This window comes from Rhopalosiphum padi, chromosome 2, assembly GCF_020882245.1.
Source record: "Rhopalosiphum padi isolate XX-2018 chromosome 2, ASM2088224v1, whole genome shotgun sequence".
In the NCBI taxonomy this organism is placed as follows: domain Eukaryota; kingdom Metazoa; phylum Arthropoda; class Insecta; order Hemiptera; family Aphididae; genus Rhopalosiphum; species Rhopalosiphum padi.
Window position 1 is genome coordinate 64,080,767 of NC_083598.1, and position 27,383 is coordinate 64,108,149.

The window sequence follows — 27,383 nt, forward strand, 5'->3', positions numbered from 1 at the left end:
ATTTATTTATTAAGTGTAAAAAAAAAGAAAAACGATAGATACATTTTTAAAGATTTATTGACCGTATGAATAGGTATATGCAATACAAATATTTATAAATAATAATAATTTTAGTGTATTACTGTTTTGTAATTATTACTTATTAGATATTTAAATTAAAAAAAAAAAATAATATTTATTGACTATTGTAATTGTATTTGCAAATTTATAAAATATACCTGTTTGGATATTATTTATCTGAGACATTTAAAATTTTTGTAATTTTAAAACTTGACTTTCTAAAAGATGCCTCAATATGTATACAAATTAAAAGTACATATTCTTTGTAGGTATAACACATATCTATTAATTAATAATTATTATTGCTTTTGTCGCTTTTAGCTGTATTAAGTCTATTTCTAGTTTTAAATTCTAATTGTTTTTAATTTTCAAATAATTTTCATGAACGGTAAATAATCCGTGTCACCATAGATCATACTATATTATCATACAGTATAGACTGATTATGATTCATAGACTCATATTAATAACTAATAACTATAATATTTATTATTTAATTTATTACTCATCTGTAATGTGTATTTATTTACTATTTAGACGTATGAAGAGTTATGAGAATGTTATGTTTGTCGTTATCAGTAGGTACCCGTTTTCAGTCCAGTGTTGTGACTAGATTCTACTTCCATAGTTTCATTCTTAAACACCTGTTAACCGGTTATGTTATTATCTTTGTTTTTTCTTACATTAGTTTTCCTATCGGAATTCTACATGCTCGCTCGTCTTCGGGCGTCTTATAATATAATATGATTCGTTTGTGTTTTTTAATTTGTGTTATTGTAAGTGTTTGATTAACATTTGTTGTGAAAGCCCGATTAAAAAAAAAACATAAATTTACGTTACAAATTGTTTCAGTTAATGATTCGGCAAAGAATTTATTTATTTTTATTGTGTAATTGATTAGGCAGGTATCTATTGGTACATCTATTTTTTCAAGACGTTTACGTGTACAATATATGCGCGTGATGAAATTCATATCGCTTTTCCGCCGAAACCACAACCAGGGTAGCCCTTCCGAGGGGGTGAGGTCCTATCAGCAACCCCCAGTGACAATGGAATCAGCTGTTTTCCCGCCAAACAACAAACTACCTCAAGAAACGGAAAAACTGCAGCACCAGAAATCACAACATCAACAGCAGCAGCAAGAACTTCAAAAAGAAGCTATGGGCAGCCGTGGCGCTACGGCTGTCGGTTTGTCCCCGACCAACACTATCGAGCAGTCCGACAAGGAGACCGAGTACATCGAAGAGTTGGAAAAACTGCGTCTAGAAGTTGGACTGTTGAAGGTAAACATACTAAAATGTATTTTACAATTTTTATTTATGCTAAAAAAACTATAACTTTAGAATGTATATAAGTAGAAGTATATGAATTTTAATGTCATTGATAATATATTATCTTATTTTTTTTTTAAAATTGCAGATAAAAAATTATCATTTAAACTCAGTATAAACTAATTATTTACATTGCATTTATAAGAAGCAATTTATCTAATTGTATTAAATGTGAACGATTGATAACAGTTAAAATTTTTATTTGTACATACCTATATATTTTTCATAGGAACAAAGAGATGTTGCTGAAAGAAACCTAGCGATGCATATTGAAAGTGCCCATAATGCTTTGCCATGTGCATCCATATCTAATAATAAAGTGGATGATCGGCGAAGATATCCAAGTTCAGCTCCTGCTTCTATAGCACCTCCAAATTCAGCTAGTCAGGTTAGTATCAATAAAGTGATTTATTATTGCCAAATAATTTACTTACTTATTTTTGTTATTAGGAGTTATTAGACACACATGACTGGGATAAGAATTCTAGTTCTGTTAGTGAGGTGTCTTTGGCATGCTTACAGGATAGAATTATTCAAATGGAAGAAACCCATTATAGGTAAGTTAATTCATTAAGATATTCAATATTTAATTTATTTTTTGACAAGTTTTGTTATAACTGTTAATATATTTTTTTAGTACTAATGAAGAATTACAAGCAACATTGCAAGAATTAGCTGACCTTCAGTCACAACTTTATGATCTCCAACATGATAATGAACGTTTGGGTAAGGAGAAAGGTGTATTGTTAGAGTCATTATGTCAACAAACAGAAAAATTAGAAGATGCTCGTACCAAAGTTGATGCATTACAAGGGTTATTTCTTGTACCGGGTTCTAATCCTCCATCATCTGTTACCGAACGAGAAGAAAAATTAGTAGAATTGCTTAAAAGTGGGCAAGCAGAACGTGAGGCTTGGCTAACTAAACAAGAAGGGCTCATTTCTGAAGCAAACGAATCAAGACGAACATTAGATAATGAAACAAAAAAAGCTAATCAACTTTTAGAAAGGGTTAGGTTTTTGGAATCTACTGTTGATAGCAAAAGTGCTGAAGTCAAACAGTTAGATGAACAGCTTTCTTTTGCTAAAGAAGAGATATCTTCAAAAAATATTGAAATTAATCGAAATCTCATGTTATTAGATAACGCTAGAGCAAAGGTATGTAATTGGATTTATTATAGTAGTTTAATATAATATAGTAATATGTTTGTGCAATAAAGTTTTATTTGAAGTTTATTTTATTTATTAGATTGAAGAATTAGAAGCAGCGAGAGATAAACTAGGTGACAAATCTGAATTAGACGAATTGTTAAATCATGCAAGACGTGAAAAGGATAACTTAGAAAGTCAATTAGCATCTATGCAAGAACGTGTGCAACGTGCATTTTGTGAAATTGACCGGCTTAAAGAACAATTGGCAAATTCTAATGAACAATATACTGTAGCAAGTAACAATGCTAAATCAGCACTTATAGACCTACAATGGCAAAGAGACAAATGGCATGAAGAAGTTGCATCATTAACATCTGAATTAAAATCAGCTAAAGAAGCAGAATCAGAAGCACAAAGTTTATGTCAAAAATATGTTGAAGAAAAAAGGCAACTGGCAGATGTATTATCTGAAACCCAAATGTGTTTAGCTAATGTTCGCAAAGCTCTTGAAGAAGAAAAATCTGAAATGCATTCTGAAGTAATTAATATGTTCTTTGTTTTTGTTGGTATAATTATTTGATCATGATTTAATTTTTTAACTATTTTAAAAATATAGAGAAAAGAATGGCATCAATTTAAAGAAGATTTATTAACAACTGTTCGAGTTGCTAATGATTATAAAGAAATTGTAGAGAAAGATATGGAACAAATTATAACAGAAAATAAAAGACTACGTGAAAAAGTAAAAACATTAGAAGCTCAACTTGATAAATTGAAACGTAAGTTATTTTATTTTATCAGCAATATTATCTCTTGTTTAAGCAGTTTACAATTTATTAATGTTCTTTTGAAAACATTTTCTTCAGTGTCCATTCCGATAATGCTGTACTTATAATATCCTTAATTAATTAAAATTATACTTTATCTTTTATTTACTTTTTTTCTTTTAAGAGCTGTGCTAATTTTTTTTATCAATAAAGCACATAGTCTAATTATTATTTTCAACTGTTTAGATATGGATAAGCCTAGAGCTTTATCATGTAGTGCTAATTCCATTCTTAATCCAGTTATTATTGGGCATGAGATAAGTCGTCGTAGTAGTCATTCTAAACTTTCCCGTCAAGATAGCCAACTATCCGTAAAAACATTAATTGAAAGTATTGAAAATGCTACTAAACAAGCAAAAACTGGTATTTTTTGTTTATTATAATTATTATTTAATTTTCTGTTCATATTAAATTCAAATTTAATATTATCATCACGTTAAAAATCTTATATTTTAAATTTAAGCTGAATTTACCAGAAGCAATTCAACATCAAGTTTAAATGGATTAGTGGGACAAAATGAAAATGAAAATTTAAATAAGTTACCAAGAGATGGGGATTTCAAAGCTCCACTTAGAGAACAAAATTGTCTTTCAACAGACAATAATACAATCTCTTCTTGTGAAGAAACTGGTAATAAAATAGAATTTTTTTTTTTTTAATTTCATATTTTTCATTACGTATTTATGTACATATAAATATAAAATATATAGATCCAATCAAAAAATGTCAAAATGATGACTATCGTTCGAATGGGTCAATTCTTTCTTCGTCACGTAATATAGACACATTTGCTCGCCTTGGAGGAACAATTGAAACACGTAATTTTGAATTATTAATTATATCTATACTAGTTTAATATAAATTGTTTATGCTTGGCATATAGAAATAATTTGTTTTTAAAATTTAATTTTTTAATTTTTTAAAAAATAACAGAGAACAAAATATTATTGATTTGTGATTACATTTAAACATTTTTCTTAATACTTTAAAACTTTTTTTTTTAATGGATTTAATTTAGCTGAACGCCGTGATCCTCTTCAAGCATTAGTAAAAAATGGTGGTTCAAAACGTAATGCCTTACTTAAGTGGTGTCAAAATAGAACAATTGGCTATCCAAACATAGACATAACAAATTTTAGTAGTTCGTGGAATGATGGACTAGCCTTATGTGCTTTATTACATACTTATTTGCCTGATCAAATTCCATACTCAGAATTAACAACAGCAGAAACTAGGCGCAATTTTACTGTTGCATTTGAAGCTGCTGAATCAATTGGTATACCAACAACATTGGTAAGCATTAGTAATTATTTTGTTTTCTTATAAATTAATTCTTCATAAAAATACATACTTTTTATTTCAAGAATATAGTCAAAATTTTATTGTAGAAATGTATTATTTAAGCATTTAAATAAAAACAAAAATATATATTTTATAAATTATAATATTATTAAAAGCACAAAAATATATAATTAATATCTGTATTTAAGTATAATTGAGTTAAACATTAAGCTTCATTTCACACACAATTTGCATCAATATAATAACTAATGAAATTATTGAAATCAATTGTATTTATATATTTTTAAATTTTTAGAAATTAGAATTAGTATTTAGAATTTTAAATATTATATTTAAACATTTCAGAAAAAAAAAATACTTTTCAAAAAACATTTAAAACATTTTCAAAATTAATTACTCATTAATCATTATAATGTTATTTTAGATAAAAAAATATTCTGGTAAGGTATATTATAAATGAAACAACAAATTAAATACAAACAATTTTCCAATTAATCAATAAGATTGCTTATATTTATTTTAGAACATCAACGACATGATATCCCAAGAACGTCCAGACTGGAATTTAGTGATGGCATATGTAACGGCTATATACAAACAGTTTGAAACGTAATTGGATTTTTATTACAACAAAGCATTGCAAGACTGATGATAAAATAAATTCAACAATTGGTGTGTTCCTAGAGCAAGATAACGTGTAAGACTTCTAGATTTTATCTGTTATATTAACTTATGATTTCTATACTATGTATATCAAATATCAATATTTTTCACCAAAATTGTATTTTAATATCAAAACGACTATAAACAAGGGTTGTCTAGAAGTTGTGTCTAGTCAATTGAAAATGTATTATTTACATTTTTAGTAGATAAGTTGTATTTTAAAATTTTTGTATTTTATAATTTCACCCAAAAAAGTAATTGTGTAAAAAAATATATTGTACAAAACAAAATGTATACAATGTATACATTATTATAATTTATATATGTAATGTGAAATATTTTGTAATTATAAAGAAAAGAAATCTATTTTACTATCATAACAGAGTTACTAATTTTCTTTAGTGTGAGAAGACTATGAAGTTATTGCCAGTACTACATATTGTATATTTGTATAGTACTTGTGTTCAAAAGTCACTAAGTGTGTTGACAATTTTAAAAACTGGTATTTACATTTTTAAAAAACTTTATAGTTGAAACCGAAATACTTCATTTACTCCCCCCCCCACCAAATATCATCCATGATTTGAATGAATTATGAGAACGTGGGAATTTAAAAAAATAGTATAGATAATAAGTAATAACATTTTATTTGAACTATCCATGTCTGTTGAATAATTATTTTTTAATTTTTTTTAAAGTATTTATCTTAAATACTCTTATAGTATTGAAGAATTGTCTAAATACTCTATAAATCTTCCAAATTATTACAGAGATAATTGTTACCAATTCGTGTGTCGAAGACATAATAGACTTAATATGGTAAATGGTAATAATAACGGTAAGTCAATAATTATTAATTATGCAATATACATATCTTAATATCTAGAATCCAGTTAATAAATTGCCATGCCATTGCCTCCTCACCATTGGGCCAATCATCGCTGTGCCACATGGGTCCTAGAATGATCATAATACACACTTGTTGTTCACTGGTAAATCCATTAGGTTGGTACGCCGGCAGAAGTGGCGCTGAAATTCCAATGTTTATCAGTCACCGCGTCAAAGTCCTTGGCTAGTTGACGTGTTAGAGTGTTGCTGTTGCAGTAGTATCGTCGTCGCTGTCGTCAGGCGTTGTCCGTTTCTTCCGGTTGGTTGTTCTATACTTTTTTGACCAAATCGAGTGCGACATGTCTACTGTTGCAGGGTCTACTGGTTTTCGTCGACTTCCGGCTGTCGAACGACAGTAGTCATTGTCATCAATTTGCACTATCATTTAGATAAATTACTACTCGCTAGAAATAGGAGAGAAACAGTGATGAACACGAAAAGCTGAACATCGATAGGAAAATGAAATTTATTATTCACTTCGCCCGCGGATTATTATGTGTCACCGCCGTTATTATGTTGGGCACTGTCTCCGCAGCGGGTGAGTCAGAATTTTGTAATCGGCCCTATGGCCACTATGTAATATGTATTAATACATAGCCCGTTAAATATTGTTTGGATTCTGCGAGGTGTGGTGTGAATTGTGTTTAGTTTTTGGATACATACATTTTTAAATGTCCTGTTGTTCAAAATACGTATTTTTGTTTTATGGCATTTTGGGCAGGGCATCAATTATATAAAGGGTGGAACGTCGTAAAAATGTCAGAACTCTGAAGTATAACATACACTATTTTCGAGGCTATGATTTAATAATAGTACATTTTTCGATGTTGACTCAAAGTTATAATATAGCCTTGGACAACTCGAACATATATTCCATAAGTTATTTTTTAACCAAGCAATGATTGATTCCATTTCCATTTATAATTAGTATTTACAATTTAGAAACTATTTATGAATCGTATTTTAAAATCGAAAATAAAACTGTAGAATATATTATTAATATTATGTTATATTAAATATAACTACTTACCTAAATAAAAAAATATTTTACAAATTGTATAATTTTTTTTGTACGCCTATGTAATAGGCATGCATAGCATGAATTGTCATTATTGCATATTTTTGTTTATTAATGAAATGATAAAGAGTATTTTAAAATAAAATTTTTATTTTTATCTTAAAATGTCAGTGTAGTTAGCATAATTATTTAAGCTTGTAAAATTATTGAAATTAAATTGTTTAATAATAATGTTGCTTAGCTATTATAATGTTATATATATATTGTTTATCAACCTCTGATTGCAAATTAAAATATTTGATTAACTTGATTAAGATGAAACAGGGGATAAAGTATTCATATTTAATATCATGATTAATATGACCCATAGGTCAAATGATTATTAAAAATGTCATTAGGCAGTTTTTATTTAAAAATTTAAAATGTTAAATGATTTTAGCTAAGTACTTACCCATTTGTAATTATGTTTTCCATATAAGTACTTCTTAATAATTATACTTTCTCTAATAATTTAGTTCCAAGAAAAAGGAATCTTTAAGTAGGTACTTATACATTACATGGTGAATACACTGACCAGTAGTTATACTTCAGAAATATACCTTTTTAAACTGCACTTAAATTTAAATTTTGAATAGTGTATTAGCAATACCTAAATTTGAAATTTCTTTTATTACATTTTTTAGTTAAAAAAAAAAATTGTTTTCTCAAATCACATAAGTGTATACTATAATTTATTGAAAAAAATAATCCTAAACAAATATCACAAAATACCAAATAAGTCCCTATATAATATTTATTATTGTAGTATCTCTATGATAAAAACTTCTTTATAACAGAAATTCCAGTGATAAGGTTTTATTGAATAATATATTAATATTTATGATATTATAAGATAGATTATTTTTGTAGATATTTAAAACTATAAGAATAATATTTATAAGGATGCAGAGTGCAGATATTTATTATAAAAAATATGTCTGCGTATATACGAGTAATACATGTAAACTTGTTTTTTTTAGATTTTAATGTTTTTCATTATAATTATACTAGAATTAGGAAAGCAGATGTTTTTTAATGACTTTTAGGATATAGGAATGAGTGTTACATAAAAGTAACAGCTATATTATTTTAATAGTGACCTATTTAATTATATTGCTTTATACTTAAATTATTGTTTTGATTTTAATAAAAGTTGTACCATTGATTAAAAAATACTATAAAAATACTATTTATAATCAATGGCAATTGGCAGTACTTAGATATGTCTTAGTTAAAAATCAATTATAATCAGATTGTCAAAATATAGCTTTGCCTATATATTAGTACCTATTAGTAAATAGTATAAGTAAATCAAACTTGAATAAACAAAATACTAATTGAATGAATTATGTTTAAAAATAAGTACAAGTTATTCAGAGAAAAATAATCTAATTATTATTTCTTAAAATTGTCTATGTATTCATATTTATTATTTTAAATGTAATGCATCTATCTATTCTTATTTAGTATTTTCCAATTAATAAAACAAAGTTTATATCATTGATCTTTTGAAGGTAATCACTAATCACTTATTTTCTTGAGAAGTATTGAACGTTTTTTCATAGTTTGACGTCATTATAAAAAAAATTTAATTTTCATAATTTTTTATGGTTTAGGTTTGTTACTTTCTTGAATTTCAAATGTACAACCTACATTTTAGATTTTGAACGGAGCGATGAATGTACTTATAGATTTTACACAATTGTGTGAGTGTTTTTATACGATATTACCTTTGGCGCTGTAAACATGCTTCAATCTTCAAATTAAATACATTTCTATTAGGAAAATGAAACTAGGGTGGGTCAAAAATAAAATTTACCCAATCAAATATTTTTCTTAATAATTGGTAAAAAACAAAAAAAAACATCGTTAAAATTTGCAAAGTATTTTGTTGTTAAAAATCTATTCCCTTATTACTATATTGTAACAAATGAGTTTAATAATTAACAAAAAAAGAAGCTCAGTGCAGCTCCATAAATATTTTTAATGAATGTCTAAAGCTAGGCCGGAGTTTAAATTTTGACAAAATTTGATATTCAAGCTCAGGGGCGAATAGGCCTATCGGGAAATCGGGATTTTCCCGGTAGGCATCTGTTCGTACCAAATTATGGGACCCCCAGTCTCAACACGGTATTTTATGTTTTAGATATTATTAATAATATAATAATAATATCGAACTATATACAAATATACAATTTAGAAACAGTTTATTTTATTGGTATTTGGTTTATAATTAAAAATGAAATAAATATTTTTGCGTTTACGTTAATAATACATGACATTGTATATAGACTATAGACATATAGTACATTTTCTAGGCAGTTTACCAATTGCGCCTAAAGTTACTTTTTTATACACCAATTGCGCTTTATACATTTTAGTCATTTTACAATACCCTTGTGCAGCGTTTCTCAAAGTGTGGGTCGCGGCCCACTGTTGGGTCGTCAGTCAATTTTTAGTGGGTCGTGAACAATTTTTTGAATTATGATATCAATGCTGTTATTAACCATAACAGAAAACAAGCACATATTTCGCATACACCTCATTATTAAAAGTACATTTATAAAAATAAATTAGTTATAAACCTATAAAATACTAAATATATATTACAAATTTATACATATTTATATAATACAAATTTTGTTTTTTATAAAGAGTGGGTCATGAAAGATTTTTCAGGGTAAATTTGGGCCGCGGTACTAAAAAGATTGAGAACCACTGCCCTTGTGCATTCTAGAAGTTTTTTTTGATCGCTAATTATTCAATATTAAGTACCAGTTATATTACATTATAATTTGTTTCATAAAATATCCAGTCACTTTAACCAGTAATCAATTGATTAATAAATAAGTTTGAATTTGCAAGCATTTTAGTATGTGTTATACAAGCGCAATTAGTATACTATTGTACTATACCCTAAACGAAAATTTTGTGTTAAGCGCAATTGGTCCATACCCGTTTTTTGTGCATATTATGAATAATGAATACATTGCTATTGCCTATTGCCTATTATAATGTATCATCGTATGCATGAGTGGTGCTCAGAAAAGAAAAAAAAACAAAAATTATCTTTTAATGACAAGTGCTTCTAAGTGCAATAAAATAACTGGATTTTTTCTCTTAAGTATTTAAGAAATTCAATGTCACAAGATCATTTAGAAAGTTAAAGTTTTAAAGAAGAAGAAATGTTAATTAAAATTAACCCTAATGATATTATTGATAAGGTGGCTGCACAAAGTGATGTATTAAAAAAAAATTAATGAATTAATAATAATGATTGAATAGTTTTATATTAAAATAAAATAATATTAGAGTAAGAATATAGACTTGTTTTGCAAATGTATTGGGAGCAAAGCGAGCAAAATATTTTTGGGCTCTTTCGTTCTGGGCCCTTGAATTTAATTCCCGGTAAATAGCCCTATCCGCCTCTGTTCAAGCTTAAAATAACAATTTCATCAAATGATTTTAGGTTTTTTGTTTTAATTCAAAATAATTTTCAAAATGTTTATACCACTCGTAATTTTAAGTTGTTTATAATCATTTGATATTTGTTTTTTTTAGTTTTTAATGTTAGCGTAGATGATAGGTTAGGTTAGATATTGGTCAAGCAGCTTGAAAATGTAATTACCTATAAGGACCCACACATAACTACATAAATATTATTCTAATTGATATGATTCATAAGAAATAATTAGGTGATACATTAGATTTAAAAGATTATTATTTTGAGTAATAAAGTAATAAGTAATATGTTATTGATTTAAAATTTAAAATAAATAAATGTTTTTCTAAAATTTGTTTTGTTGTAGGTGTACCACATTAAATATTACATTTAATTAGTAAATAGGTTTTTTTTCATGTGTCTCCTTCTTATAAAATTGTCCAAAATTAGCCTTTTCCTCTTGTGTGTTATGTAAGAATAAAACACGTTTCATAAAGCTGTAAATAAAATTTAATATTATATCAACATTTTTACTGCATATTTTTGAATAATTCGGTATTTTCATTTTTTTTGGAATATTTTTGTTATCAGGTCATATTAAGTAATTTTGTTGTTTTGACACTACAAATATTTTTTATATAAACGTCGAGTAAATTTTGGTTTTCCTGTACAATCTCTATCTGACCCCTTTGTAGGATGAATATCACGATAAATACTACGAGTATAGTAATAAAATAGTTGTTATCGTTATCGACTTTTACAATGTTATGTTAGAAGACTTATCACTTATAATGGTTTTTATTTATTATTTGTCAATTAAAACATCAAATCTAAAAAATCATATTGGTCGTTAGTTTAGTTAGATTTTTAAGGTGACGGACATTTCGAAAGTGTCTACGATTAAAACGTCATTAAAATGCTTAAAAAATAATGATGATAATAAAAAGTATCTTTTTTCAAAAATGTTTTATAATAACTAAATTATGTATCAAAAATATTTTCAAAACTGTTATTTTATTAAATCATTGAGATACCCACCCCAACTTACGTAAGGCAATTGGTTCATAAAATAGCTATTCGCGCCGCTACAGATAATTTATATATAAGCTTATAATGTTAGTAGCATTGATTGTAATTTATAATTTAGTACTAGTATTTTTAATCGATGATAGAAGTTGGAAAAAGCAATCATCAGGAATATTATTATGCCGGATATAGATAATATTATCATATTTATTTCTAGGAAATATTAAAAAAAAATATTTTACCCATAAACGATGATATTTTTGTTGTTTGAAATATTTAAAAAACATGTGACAGTTTATTTATTTTTTTTTTTTAATTTTAAAATATTATTTATGTAGAGAACATATTTAATTTATCTTATCAATGTTGAAAAATATTTAAATTTAATGTTTTATAGATAATAATTTTACTAAATACATTTCAATGATCATACATAAATCGGTTATCTTATTGTCAATTTATTAATTTTAGCTGCAAAACTAAGAATATAGTTTAGGGGATGCTAAAATATTTACATTATTTGAGCAGTGATTCCATACAGGCAGGTTAGGTTAGGGTCTGCGGAATGCGGATCGATGTTAGTGTGGGTAAAAAATTAATTTAATTTTTATATCACTATTTAGATAGACGTGATCGATTATATCAGTGATTGTTTGGCTAGGTGACACACGAGAAAAAATTTTTTTTCATTTTATTATTTTAACAAGACTGAAACGCATACCTTCATGCGTAGAGAGCAAGGAATATATAAGTATTAAAATAAATAAAAAAGCGGTCCCCGATTCAATTTAAGTTTTAACTAAAGAGATAGATATTAATGCTAACTAAAAACCATTGTATTAGATTGTCTTTTTTTATTAAATAACAATTTAGTTATACTCTGAACAGAGTGATGGAAGTATTGGTTGTATAACAATGAACCTATATTGTTTTTGTGTCTTACACCTTACCTTTTGCAAATTGAAGCAAAAAAATGCTCCAATCTTCCATTATATGGAGTGATTTATATAGTAGAAAATTTTATTTAGTTGGTACTAATCTTGGTGGCCGTGTCAATAATAAAATATTTCTAATATTTTTTTAAAATAATCAAGAAATGCAACACAAACAATAATAAAGATTATACGGAAAATGGGAAGAATTTTTTTGCAATTATTATTTTTTGGAATTGAAGCTTTATAAATGACTTAATTCATATTATACAAATTATACAATTAAAATTTCAAAATATTTGGATTAATATCAGTAAACAAATCCGATAATGAAACGTCAAGAAATATGACTTCTCAAAAATGAAAAATCGTAGATACTTGAAATGAAATTTTCAAAATATTATTAATCTTTTTGATTTATATTTTAGATATTCATAATTTTTTATTTTTTATATTTTATATCTATAAATGTCAATAAAAAACTTTTCAATCAGTCCAAAAGCTTGAAAACTGCTATGTAAAAATATTTAAAATACGTAAGCACAATTTGAAGTTAAACTTTTTACAAAATTAATCAAAATCACGGAAATTTACAAATTAATTAGCGGTTAAAAATGTATAGAATGTTCGACTTTTATTGTTCATATTTTTATCTATAGCCTACTATTTTATAGACTTGAATAGTAACAAAAAACTTGCACAGTTTTTCATAAGTATACTAAAACCAAAGAACTAAAAAATATATAAACATATTTATTTTTTTTATTTTTGAATTTTCATAAAATTCGCCAACATAAATTATAGATAGTGATATTCAATACTTTTTATAATTAAAAAAAAATCATTCACGGTAACTTAAAAATGGTATCTATATATTATGAATTATAGGTACTATACGCAATGACATTTTTGATTATAGATTATAAACTTTATATATGAAATCTATATATTATAATTTATAGTTATAAACTAATTATATTTATAAATGCAATGTTTTTGAAAACAATTAAATTAACCTACCGTAATACTAATAGTAAAATAAATTACTTTAATAGGAATATTAATAATCCTACCATGAAATATATTTATAAATAGTGATAATATATGATATTGGTTAACAGATAGTCTCGTCTCAGAATCTTTTTTATTTATTTTCTATATATAATTATTATGTATAAAAATAATATTTAAAATTTTTAAACTAATTATTTATGCCACAATCTTATTCTTACCGTTCTAATGGTACGTGGTGTTGACTTATATGTATTTAATTATTTTAATTAAAATGTCTGATGTTATTGACAAAAATTGCTTTTATCAATATAAAAATAATTTATTTATAGTAGTATAAATAAATTATAAAACATCTTTAGCAATAGACAATAGTTACTGACGTTTAAAGTCGTTTTTCATTACGATGATTTCTCATTGAATTCAAATTTAACTAATTCATTATAATATCTAATAAACTACGAGGTCGAGGAATACTTGAAAACCGAAACCTATACCATACGATATATACCCCGGTGTTTCGTTTATTTCAATATATTTGTTACCTACTAGAAATTTGTATGGGTTGAAAATTTGCAGTCTGGCCCGGATCAGTAATTTTTCTTGACAGTCCGGCCCAGCCCCGGTAAAATTTTTCATGAGCCCGGCATGAATAGTCCGTAATTAATAAATTGTTTAAAAAAAGGTAGGTCCTGCTAGATTTTTAATTTTTTGTATAGAGAAGTCCGGCCCGGCCAAGCTTCACCTTCATACAAATGCAACTATGGTCTGATTACCAAGTAAAAAGTTCGGCCTGGCTCAGCTTGAATTTTAAAAATACGGCTTGGCCAGGCCCATCTTACGCAGATCTATATTATTTACATATGTTATTATATAGTTATTGATTTTTCAACTGTTAACTAATTAGCTTATATTTACTTTACCTTGGTTATTGCAGGTGGTTGGTAACTGGTAGGTATTCATTAATTTATATTTCACTTTAAGCGTATTATCCTAAAGCGTTTTTCTTTTTGCAGATTAAATCAGATCGTTCATAATTATTTTATTCAAAATTAACCATTTTTTATTTGATATTCCCAAGCTCATTTACTACGTACTAATTTTTTTTAAATTTAAATTGTCAAAAAAAAAAATCTATAAACCAAAGTAAATGAAAATTTTTATAAAAAAAATATTTTAATAGTTGTTTATTTAATTGTAACTTTGTTAGGTAAATTTTAAAGACTATTGGAAATTAATTAATAATTTTCCTGAACTATAATTTGAATTAAGTACCTATACATGTGTTGTAACATGACTTTTCATTAGAAGTTTTCACGAAAAAATATTAGTAAATGTGAAATTTATTCACTTATTTAATGTTCCAAAATAATTTAACTTTTAAAGATAAAATTTTAAACATTTTCTACCTACTATATATACTTTAGACATATGTTTAAGATGCAGAATATTTTGCTTCCAAGGAAAAATAATATTGAATCCAGAGAATAACAAATTTTATTTTAGTGAATATTATTTTTAAATATAATACATAAGTAAAATTTTATGAATTTGAAAGTTTATAATTCTTAAGTTAGGTTTTTACAAAGGTATAAATATGATTATATTTGAAGATGATTAATTATTATTATCTTGTCATTATGGATCTAAAAATCAATCAAGTTCTTATTTATTATAACAACCTCAGTTAATTAATTTAGACTTAGTTTTTTTAACTATATACAATTACGTAATAATAGGATTTAAGAACTAACTATAAATACTAAAATACTGATAGAATGAAAATGATATGTTTCAAATTAAAAAATAGTTATGATTTTAAAATTTAAATTGTTAATTTTAAAATTGCCCCTTTTCTATAGTTATCATTCCATATAAGTTATAACCAGGGCTTGGAACTTATAGCACTTAAAATCATTAAAATAAGCATTTAAAAACATCATTATAAGCACTTTAAAAAGCCTTTAAAAAACTTAAATTTGAGTAAAAATTGTTTTTTACATGATAAAGTAGGTACTAGTTATAATTTGTGACTGTGCTAAAAATAATATAATTAAAAATTACAAAAAATATTGAAACAAAATGATTAGGAAAAGTTTCTAACTAAAAAGTCAAAAAAAAAATCTTTATATTATAAAAAAATTAAACTTCACTTTCGAGACATTTTGCTTTATTGTTTATAGATTTTCCAAGGAATTTTCTGAAAAAAACTATTAAAAGTAGAAAAACTGGTCTAAAAAGCAAACATAATCACAAAAACTGGAAATAAGCATCTTTTTAAAAAATTGTTGAAAAAAGCAAAAAAAAAGCACTTTTAAATTTTATAATTGAACGTATTGTAACATGACATACACTTCCATAGCACTCTGCTAAATTTTAAGTCAATCCATAAAAATAAGCAATTGCTTTAGCCCCGAGCCTTAGTTATAACTACCTATTGTCAATTATAAAAAATAAAATGGATCATGGAAATTATAAATTATACATAGGTATCTTAGTACCTAAGTTTTAATATGGATAAAATTAATAGCAATTAAGTGTTATTTATGTCTGCATCAAACTGTCTGTACAATGTATTTTTAAAACTGCATAGACATTTCAAAGTAAATCTTAAATATTGTTTAATAATATGAATTTGATGATACCACTAGCATCATGTAGATAAAATGTTAAATAAAATTAAAAATCCTCAATGAGTTTACTTTCTATTTGATATAGGTTCATAATTATGTATATAATCACATGTTTTTAACACATTCTTACTAGACATTGCATATTATGGATAAATTTAATATTTTTGATTGTTATTTTATTCAGATATACTAATATGGCCAGATGTTCCTGAACTTACCCTGACATCAGGGGCTGATCTCACACTTAAATGTACAGGAGGAAATGTACCTGTAAAATTGAAGCAACAGCAATATGATCCAAGTTTATACACAGAAAAAGTATGAATTAATGAATAATAATAAACAATTTTAGTAATGATTTTGATTGTTAAGTAAATTAATGAACATTTATTTATTAATTTATTCTAATTATTTTTCTCAAAATTCAATTGTTGCTGTAAATATAATTATGTTTATTTTAATTATAATTTATTATAATATGTAATGTTGATTGCTTTCACTGATAATTGAATCAATGCCTGTTGAAATATTGTATTGAAAATTTACCTATTTAATTATAGAATTATTCAAAATTTAAATTAATTATTTTATGTTATGAACTTTGAGTAGAATTCTTCAATCAACATATCACAAGGAATAGTTAATGGTAGTTATATATCTCTGCTATCATTAAGTAGAGCTAGTTATTTAGATACTGGATATTTCTTCTGTGATCCATTGACTGAAGACTTGGAAGTAGATGAACAAAATTCAGCAAAAATATACTTATTCGTTCAACGTAAGTAATTAAAATTAAACTCATTTATAGGTTTACATATTGTTTTTTAAAGATTTATTTTAAAGGTGATACAATATTGTGGTATACCATTTTAGTTATGTAAGATTTATTCCTATATTTAGGCCCTAAATTACATTATTTAGATGTTTATATTTTGAACTTACACATTATCCATGTCATATCTAAAAGATATTTTAGTTTTAATATAGTTTTTTGTTTATATGATAAATAATAAAATAAAAAAATGGTTTTGTATTAATTAAATAAATAACATTTATAATGTTTAGATGATACACATTTATTAGCGGTTCCAGAAAATTTAGTTTTATTGTCTCAGGACGAATTTGGTAATGTTATTATACCTTGTCGGCCAACATCACCAGATATAAACGTAACATTAACAAAAGATGGAGAAGAGGTAAGGTTTTAATTATGGCTTTTCAATATATTTTTAAACAAATATGGTGGCTGTTTACTAAACAAATCAAGTGGTTAAAAACATAATATAATTTATATTTTGTTATGGACTATAATAAGTGATGTATGGGGATACAATCTTTTCATAATTTATATCATCTGTTCTTAAAACAAATTTGTATTAATAATTTTAGATTTATAAAAAAAATAAAAAGAATAGGTAACTAAATTTTATTTAGTTAATAAAAATAAATATTTGTATTGCCTAGGAAATATGGATTGTGTTTTGGAAATTTGTTTACTAAATTAATAAATATTAAGATTATAGTTTTTTAAACTTGTTAAATTTATTTTAATTTTAAGTTTAACGTTAATCGTTATCTATAGTATGCATTCATCATTAAAAATAAAGGAATGAAGACCTTTCTTAACCATATTACTAAGTGTTGATTATACAATCTTGTTAAAAAAGAAAAACTATATTTGTTTTTATGAATTAATAAATGAGTGCTTTATTCTTGTAACTTGTTTTTTCTTAATATTTGCTTATTTGGGTATTGGGTAAGGAATTTAAATTAATTGTTAATGTGATTAATATTTTAAAAGGATAAATAATGTGTTAATAATTGTTAATTTATTATTTTTATGATTTTAATTAAATAGTTTAAAACAATTTTACTAATAACTCATTAATTGTGCTGGATTTTCATGTAATATTAGTTCTATACTAAATTTAGTAACTGCACCATTTTTGGTTGATCACATTTATTAACTTTTATACAATTATATGGTTAATTAATAATTGAATGTGCTTACATAATCTTATTTGCTATGTGTTTTGGATGTTTATGCTTAACATTTTCTTTTAATTTAGTTGGTGCCTGATAACACATATGATGGCATGGAATTGCTTTATGACCTAAAGCTTGGATTCTTACTCTATTCAGTGACAATGTTTAGTTCGGGAATATATTCTTGTCAGGCTGAATATCATGAAAAAAAAAGTTATGCAACTTACCATATTGTTATTATGCGTAAGACATTTTAGACTTGTTTTGTATCTATTTAATGTTTTTAATTTGCTTAATTGCGTGTGGCTTCAGAGTGTATTTTTCATAAAAAATTATTTTGTAAATAACTTAAAAAAAAAAAAAAAAAAAAAAAAATTATATTCATATTTCAGATTGTTGAGAATTTAGAGTATGATCCAAAAATAGGATATACACTTAGGTCACCTTCAGTTCAAGATTCTGGTGTATTCTCTTGTGTGGCAATAAGAAATAACAGCAGTGAATCACGAGAATTAACTGTTTACATTAATCGTGAGTTAGAATTGTTACTTACATGGTGTTGGTTATTGAATGTAGGTTATATATAATTTAAGTTATAGTTAATTAGTAATATTATAACAAACAAAATTGGCAACTGCTCGTCTAAATTCGGGATTATCAAATTTATAAATAAAAATATCAATAACATTTTTTCTATGGAAAAAAAAATTATTTTAATTCAAAAAGTTTTAAGATAAATATGTTTTTATTTACAATATGTCATGTAGTTTTAAGATTATTAAAGTTTTTAAATTAATTATTGGTTTTAGGTATTTTCACTTTGGTTTTACTAGTTTTAATATTACTTTTTTTCAAGACTATAAATTATAAAACTTAAAACAATTCTTTAAATATTTTATTGAATATGCAAAATTGCTTCAATTGTTTCTATTTTCATTATATCATTGATTAAGTATTTAATCAATGATTATATTCTTTTCATCCATTCACTTCTCATTTAGGCTATTTAATTATTCTTTTTATCTTTATTCATAATTTATTAATTATTTATATAGTATTGCCGTATTTTAGTTATGTGTATCTTTATTTAGTTTTTTAGGTAATATCATCATATTATTATGATACATATTTGATTTTTGACAAATCAAGAAATAGTTTATTTATTTACTTTTAATGTTCAATTCAATTTTAACTTGTGAGAACCATAGTTAAAATAAGTTATATTTTTGTGTTTATGACTAATGGCATTCAGGTTATTACTTTCAATCATTAATAAATATTTATAATACCTGACAGGCTTTTCGCATTTAAACCGCTTTATTTTATATTAATTGCGTATTGAAGGTATATAATTTTTAAAAGTTAACATGATTTATAATTATAATTTTCAGCTAAAGTTCATAAAGTAGTTATGCCTTATATCAATAGTAGTGATGCACACTCAGATCATTTGATTATTGGCCAAAATTTAACTCTTAACTGTTCTGTAAGTATGGATCTTGGTATTTCTTTCACATTACATTGGAAAGTTCCTAAGGAACAGAAACTTCAGGTTTGATATTTACCTAACTAATTTATTGATGATGTTTAATTTGTTATTATATTTTTTAAATTATTTTGATAAGGCTGGACATGTGTTTATTGGCAAAGAAAATTTTTATAATGGTTTAAAACATGGAATTGGTAAAAGTGTTGGTAGTCGATTATTGAGTATTCAAAATGTTACTACCGAAGATGAGGGCGATTATGTTTGTGAAGTAACAGTACATTCTGGACATAAAAACCATGCTACATACAAACTTAAAGCATTTAGTAAGTTTTGAAAATATTTTATTACTAGAAGTTATTTCATGCTTAAATTTATACTTGCAGCTCCTGATATGACTTATTTAAGTTTGTCAGTTCAAGGTGATGTTTACGAAATAACACGTAAGGCGGGAACTCGACAGGTACAATGGATAGTTCAAGTATCGGCATACCCGAAACCAACTCTTGTATGGTAATTAGGAAAATAATTAATTTAAATTATTATTGTTAAGTTTGTAAATTGTTTACTATATTTAATGTATTTAGGAGAGATCCTAATGGTAAAGAGTTAGGGATGAATACTGAAAAAGTGTCAGTGGAAAATGACAAAAGTACATCTAAATTAGTTATAAGAGATTTACAGTTGTATGATTCTGGTGCATATGAATTAGTTGCAGATAATGATGCACATATGAAACGGATTATTGTAACCTTGCTAGTTGAAGGTAACTGATATTAAAAATGTATATGTAATATTTTCACATTTTATCATTTTGTTTATAATATATTTTTCAGACAGACCATTAGTTCAAATAACTAATAGTTCTAACTCAAAAAAATTTTATGAGGTGGGAAAAATGTATAGTGTTGAATGTTATATAGGAGGCTATCCTTTGCCAGAAGTTGAGTGGGCTTTTAAAAAGTGTCCAAATTATCCTGAATGTGAAGAATCATTTATCCAGATATCTGTAAATCAGTTTATTGATACTTATTTCATAACAAATTAATAAATAATGAATTCAGTAATAAGAAAAAATGTTTGAAATTCACAGAGAACCATGTATAAAGAAACTGTGTTTAAAGAAACATTTCTTATATCATTAATAAATATTACTGCTATTGAAACTGGAATACTTTTTTGTAACGCTACAAATGAATTTGGAAATTCTAACCATGAATCTATGTTTTTTGTGAGTGGTAAGATAATATTTTTTAATATTCCGTAAATAATATTAAGTATAAATAAATAATAAAAAATATATATTTTAATACATTGATATGAATATAATCTATGGATTCACTTAACAAACAAATCAAATATATATATATATATAAAATGATTAAATTGGTATTCTAATTTAAATTACCTATAACAATTATATAATTTATGTTGTTAACAAGAATATATTATTTTAGATGTATCAGATGGTTTGGCTATCAAAGGACCACAAATTGTTGTTGAAGGAGACGATATAACAGTTGAATGTGGAGCTTCTAAATATAATTATACTCAAGATATTAAATGGATATATAGAGATTTAAATAATATAGAGAAACCAGTGAATAATGATAAAAGTGAGCATACTTATTTTAGTACAAACATATTTAAATTTTATTATTTCTACTGTTGGACATTGGTATACTGATATTTTATTAATTTATTTATAGTACCAATGCATAAATTTTATTATTTTTTTTAAATAAAAATAATTGATTTCTGGTTCAAAATGTTTATAAATCATATACTATGTTTGTTGTAGATGTTTTAATAACAAACAATAAAACAGCACTTTCGTATCGTTCGTATTTAATGATAAAAAATATTACAAATATATTTGATGGAGAATATTTGTGTATGGTACCTGAATTATATGAGAAGAATTCTGTAACAAAATTGTATTCTGTATTAGTCCGGGGTAAATATTTTTCTAAAGTTATAATAATATTTTAATATATATATTTTTATAATAAAATTACAGACTCCCAAATACCAGTTATTCGTGAGTCATCTAATTCCAGTAGTTTAAAAGTAAAAACTGGTAAACCAGCACAATGGGGATGTTATGTTGAAAAAAGCATGCCACCAGCTACAGTTACTTGGTTTAAAGTGAGTTATATTGTTTATTTACAATATAATCTAAGCTAGTAATTTTGTTTTAATTTATAGAATGGTCATGTATTAAAGATAAATAAAAATGATAGTAGGCTCTTATTACTAGATAAAAATCAAACACTTGTAATAAGGTTTACTGCATTAGAAGATGAAGGATATTATGTATGTAATGCTTCAAATAAAGTTGGCAGTGCTGTTTCAACCAAAACATTGTATCTTATTGGTATGATTTTAAAATATAATTTATAATATAATAAGTATTAAAAATAAAAAGCTCTTAATGTAAATATAAATTATTATCAAATGTATTTAATATTCATAGTAATAATGTGTTGGTTTACAGATAAACCTCTAGAGCATGAACATTTTGGATTCATCGCTTTTTGTTCCGTGTTAACTATTCTTTTGGGAGTTCTTATGATAGGCTGTGCTATACATTTAAAGAAAGAAAAGGTAATTATTAAATTTTTATAATAACATAAATAATTTAATAGCATATTTTTGAATTTCATTCAATATTTATACAAATATTTTACTGTAGAAATTAAAAAAAGAATTAGCTCTAGCTGGTCTGTTACACTTTGAGAATGGTGCTGTTGAAAGCTGGAACCCTGATTTGGGAATTGAGGAACAGGCAGAATTACTTCCTTATGATAAACGATGGGAGTTTCCTAGAGATAAACTAAAACTTGGTAAAAAATTTAATTTAAGAAATTTGACTTGTATTTTTGATCTTCTAACAGTCAAAATAAATTAATAATATTGATAATAATCAATTAATATAATAATTTTAATTTTATTCTCAGGTAAGCAACTGGGTTCTGGAGCATTTGGAGTTGTCTTTAAAGCTGAAGCAATTGGTATAATTGATAAAGATACCACTACTACTGTTGCTGTAAAAATGATTAAACCAAATACAGATCCATCATACATTAAAGCCTTAGCTTCTGAATTGAAGATTATGATACATCTTGGTAGGCATTTGAATGTAGTCAATTTACTTGGAGCTTATACTGGAAACATAAACAAAAGTAATGATATTTAAAATATTGTGAATATTTTCTCAAATATTTTAATATATTAATAATCGGATTATACATTTTAGGAGAATTGATGGTGATTGTAGAGTATTGCCGTTTTGGAAATATCCATCAATACATGCTGAAACAAAGGGACTGTTTTGTGAACCAAGTTACAAAAGATGGCTATTTAGATTATAATATTAAAACAATATCTAAGTAATTTGAACTAGAACTTAATATTCTTAAATTATTAATGTGGGTATTTAATATTAATTTTGAACTATATTTTACTTATTAGAAATCCATACTATGTAAATGTTCCTAACAATACCATTTTACCTGAAAAATGTGAAGATAGTAGTACTCAAATTGGTTCTGATGGATATTTGGTTCCTGATGAAGTTGAACCTGAGTGGCGGAGTAACTATCGCGGAGATTATAAAAATTTGATTGTTAAACCATCATGTACTAACGACTTAATATGTTGGTCATTCCAAGTAGCAAGAGGAATGGAATATCTTGCTAGTAGAAAAGTATATTTCTGAAATGAGAAATGTATGAATAGTTAATGATTGAAATTTTTTTTCTAGATTCTTCATGGTGATTTAGCAACAAGAAATATTCTATTGGCTGAAGAAAATATTGTTAAAATATGTGATTTTGGATTTGCAAAAACTATGTACAATAGTGAAAACTATAAAAAAAAGTCTGATAAGGTAGTATGATATAAAATATTTTTTTCCATAATGTTTTTCTAGTTTTTGTAATATCTAATTATTTTTCAATTTGCAGGATCTTTTGCCAGTAAAATGGATGGCAATTGAATCTCTCCGTGATCGAGTTTTCTCAACACAATCTGATGTTTGGGCATTTGGTATTGTTCTGTGGGAAATATTCTCATTAGCTGTTACTCCATATCCAAGTAAATATTTTAAAATTTATTTATTTTTTATAATGCCATACTAAAAAGTTGTTGAAGGACCATATATATTATAATTTTGTTTACTTTATTAGATATCCAAAAATTTAATGACCTATTCAATAGATTGGTTGAAGGTTATCGAATGGAACAGCCAAAATATGCCAATTCTGAAATGTAAATTATTATTACAGAAAAACAAAATGTTTTTATTTAAATATGTTGATCATTTATAATAATATTTTAAAATTTATTATTATTAATTTTTATATAAATTTAGATACAACATAATGTTAGACTGCTGGAAAATGAATCCTATGACAAGACCTTCATTCACTGAATTAGCTGAACGTCTGGGTGATTTATTACAAGATGGTACAAAATCAGTAAGGAATAATATTTTATTTATATAATATATGCATATATACAATAAACATTGCAAACTTTAATTATATTAATATTTCACTTTTAGCATTATATGAATTTAAATGAGGTTTATATGAGAATGAATACAGAGGGATCAGTTTCAACTGATTACTTAAGTCTTTTAACGGCACCAACATATTTGAATTGTTCAACCTTGTCTGAAAACAATTTAAATTCATGCCTAAACAGTTCTGAACATTCAGAAAACAAAGATGATTTGGAATTGAGGCCTATGTTACATAATCCAAGTTAGTTGAATTTCCTATAGTACTTTATTGTTTTATGTGTTGAATGTTAATTGTTAGTTAATCATTTTTAAACTGCTTTGTAGACTTGTTATTGATTTAACATTGGTATTTTGGTAGACATTATTACATAATAAACTGTGTTTTATTGTTTTATATAATTTTTAGTTGAGTGTTCAGGTTATATAAACCTAACAAAACCATCGTCTTTTTCTAATCCCAATTATGATGTTGTCGGTAAATCCAAAAATTATTCATACTTACAATCACCGTGTCCAAGGTACACATTTCATAACTTGCTTATTAATATGTATGAATTTTTTGCTTTCTATTAACATATTAATTCTTTAAATGCTTATTAAGAGATTCTCATTTCAATTTTTGATCCTTGTCTACTATTATGCTCACTATATATATATAAGAGTGTGTTTTTTTTATACTTTGTCTATAAGAGTAACCTCAGTCTGTTATTAGAGTTTGACTAGTGCTGCTCTCTTAAAAATGTCAGCAACAACTGCTTAATATACATTTTTTTTAAATTAACAAGGTTAAGTAATTTTTAGAAATGAAAGCTGACAAAAAAATTAAAACAAAAACCAATTTAATTAAAGATCTGAATCTGATAAAAATTGTTTGGCATCTAAGATTACTCTTATATGAAAGAGTATAGGAAGAACAAAGTGGACTTAAAGTGAATAATTTTAAATTTATATTATAAGTGTTCTATATAAAGTCTTAATATTTAATTTTTTTCTATACCTTATGTTTAATAGTTAGTTGAAATATAAATTTATCACTTTCAAAATTGAAGTATCAAGAGACTTACATAAAATAAACAGATAATTTACTCATCTTTATTCTTTAACTTTGGTAATAGCCTATTACTAATAAGTTATTTAAGTCTAATATTGATTCAGAGTTCAACAAAAGTAATATTTGAAGATTATTCATAAAATAGATAAAGATATTAAATTAATGTTTTTATTAAAAAAAAATGAATTACTTAGTAACTTATACTATGTAACAAAATGTCTGAGACACTATAAGGGTCTTCATGGCTAATCAATATTTTTGAGTATTTTTTTTTTTCAATAGTTACCTATAAAAATTTCTAATTTGATGACAATTTTAACATTTTTTTTGGGGGAGGGGAGGGTGGCTACATACCCTTTTTAAAATAGTTAAAAATTAAAAATTACCATTCAATTGAATTAAATGTCATTTTTTTTGCATTTGAATAGTATAGCATAAATAATAAGAAAATTATTAATTCACCCCACATTTTTTGAATTTAAAACTACAATTTTATTTATAAAACCTTTTGTAAAATCAATACATTGTTTTTGTGAATTAGAATTTAAAATGTTAAGGATTTAACTAAAATATTAACATATAATTATTATTTTTAAACATCAACATTGAAATAATCTATTACTAAAGATACTTATATTGATTATTTATTTTTAGTTATGTTTGATGCAGCCAGAAACCCTTAAAGTTAAAAATTTTGCTACAGCTGAATAAATTAGTAGCATTGTTACCGTTTATATTTTATTATATAATTTAATGATGACTGATGATTGATGAACAACCATATAATGTTTTCAAATAAATAATATCATTTTGATTTTATGATATTGTATATAAGTATTGTTAGGAATAAAGATTTAACTAGGTATATATTGTTAATGAAAATATAAAATGACAAAAAAAAAAATGTTAAGTCATTTCAAAATATAATATAAAAAATCATGTTATATTAAATTTTTTAATATTTATTATTGCCAAAAAATCTTTTAATATTTAAATGTTATACAAAAATATTGATATTATTATGCATCACTCACATATATTTTTTTGAATTAAGTTATTAATATATATTATATTTATATTTTATAGAATAATATTTTATGCTGTACATTACTATAACATTATAGATTGACTTGCAGCGAATGAATGAGTTGATGATTGCTGAAATATTTCTAATGTATTTACATTATCTATATATGATATAAAATAAATGTGTACATAAACTAAGTAACATCTAAATAATTATTACTTTACGTATTTTTTTTCTTGAGTCTGGTAACAGCTGAGATACAGTTAGATAAGTGCTTTTTAAATTCTTATTTAGTGAAGTATGTGTAAAGACATGCTTAAAGGGTGGGTATCTTTTAGTAGTATATTCTTAAATTTGGTTTGTTTTTCATATAACTTATTTTCTTTTAAGTTTATATTTTATTGCAATTACATTCGAGTAGTTTTTGCCATCATCAATTCATTAAGAATATAAAATGTAACTAGTCAATACCTAATAAAATATATTTTATAATACAATTTGAATTATTTTGTATTAAATAAAATTGTTTTTAAAAATAATCAAACTATTCCATCCATTTAATTGTATTATTTGTATGTAGTAATATGTATTGTATTTTATTGTTTTTTTTTAATCATTCTTATTTATTTGAATTATTTATATTTTTTGTTTTCATTTATTGATTTATATAATGTATATTTTTTTTTTGTAAATTTATCAATGTACACCATTTTTTGTAACAAACATGTTTTTACTATCTACATTTGTAGTACATTTTTCGTAACTTGGTTATCATTTTACTTAATCCTATTATAGTTTATAATAATAATGAATATTATATCAAATACAAGAACAGTTCTTGCATTCAGTACTCATTACTATTATATATTTATATATATATATATGCAATTGATTATTGCATTTCTGCAACTTTTTTAAATATATGTAAGACTAACAATCAGTCAAACAAAAAAAAGTAAGTACACATGGACATTTGATATT

The 27,383-nt window shown here is 24.9% G+C and overlaps 2 protein-coding genes across 7 annotated transcripts; both read left to right on the plus strand.

Moving 5' to 3' along the window:
• Nucleotides 1–676: 676 nt before the first annotated feature.
• On the plus strand, nucleotides 677–5,715 carry LOC132923427 (cytospin-A). The gene is made up of 11 exons (XM_060987415.1): nucleotides 677–1,343; nucleotides 1,621–1,779; nucleotides 1,842–1,948; nucleotides 2,029–2,548; nucleotides 2,640–3,080; nucleotides 3,159–3,321; nucleotides 3,556–3,732; nucleotides 3,833–4,000; nucleotides 4,081–4,188; nucleotides 4,389–4,663; nucleotides 5,196–5,715. The coding sequence occupies exons 1-11, from the start codon at nucleotides 1,014–1,016 to the stop codon at nucleotides 5,283–5,285; spliced, it is 2,538 nt and encodes an 845-aa protein (XP_060843398.1). The 5' UTR covers nucleotides 677–1,013; the 3' UTR covers nucleotides 5,286–5,715.
• Nucleotides 5,716–6,270: 555 nt separating this feature from the next.
• LOC132923426 (vascular endothelial growth factor receptor 1) lies at nucleotides 6,271–27,245 on the plus strand. Of its 6 annotated transcripts, XM_060987409.1 has the most exons (28): nucleotides 6,273–6,482; nucleotides 6,539–6,761; nucleotides 16,509–16,642; nucleotides 16,934–17,102; nucleotides 17,390–17,520; nucleotides 18,394–18,553; nucleotides 19,702–19,862; nucleotides 19,936–20,122; nucleotides 20,183–20,309; nucleotides 20,384–20,562; nucleotides 20,633–20,805; nucleotides 20,890–21,034; nucleotides 21,254–21,412; nucleotides 21,598–21,753; nucleotides 21,817–21,944; nucleotides 22,005–22,173; nucleotides 22,294–22,403; nucleotides 22,492–22,642; nucleotides 22,757–22,981; nucleotides 23,056–23,188; nucleotides 23,271–23,505; nucleotides 23,563–23,688; nucleotides 23,765–23,894; nucleotides 23,987–24,068; nucleotides 24,172–24,277; nucleotides 24,364–24,565; nucleotides 24,731–24,842; nucleotides 26,030–27,245. In XM_060987409.1, exons 2-28 carry the CDS (start codon nucleotides 6,683–6,685, stop codon nucleotides 26,037–26,039), a joined length of 3,879 nt encoding a protein of 1,292 aa, XP_060843392.1. In that variant the 5' UTR covers nucleotides 6,273–6,482; nucleotides 6,539–6,682; the 3' UTR covers nucleotides 26,040–27,245. The 6 variants fall into 6 exon arrangements, with proteins under 6 accessions (XP_060843395.1, XP_060843392.1, XP_060843391.1 ...); XM_060987408.1 differs by having other exon boundaries at nucleotides 6,273–6,761; XM_060987411.1 differs by lacking the exon at nucleotides 18,394–18,553 and adding an exon at nucleotides 18,703–18,841 and having other exon boundaries at nucleotides 6,278–6,761.
• The last annotated feature ends 138 nt before the right edge of the window (nucleotides 27,246–27,383 follow it).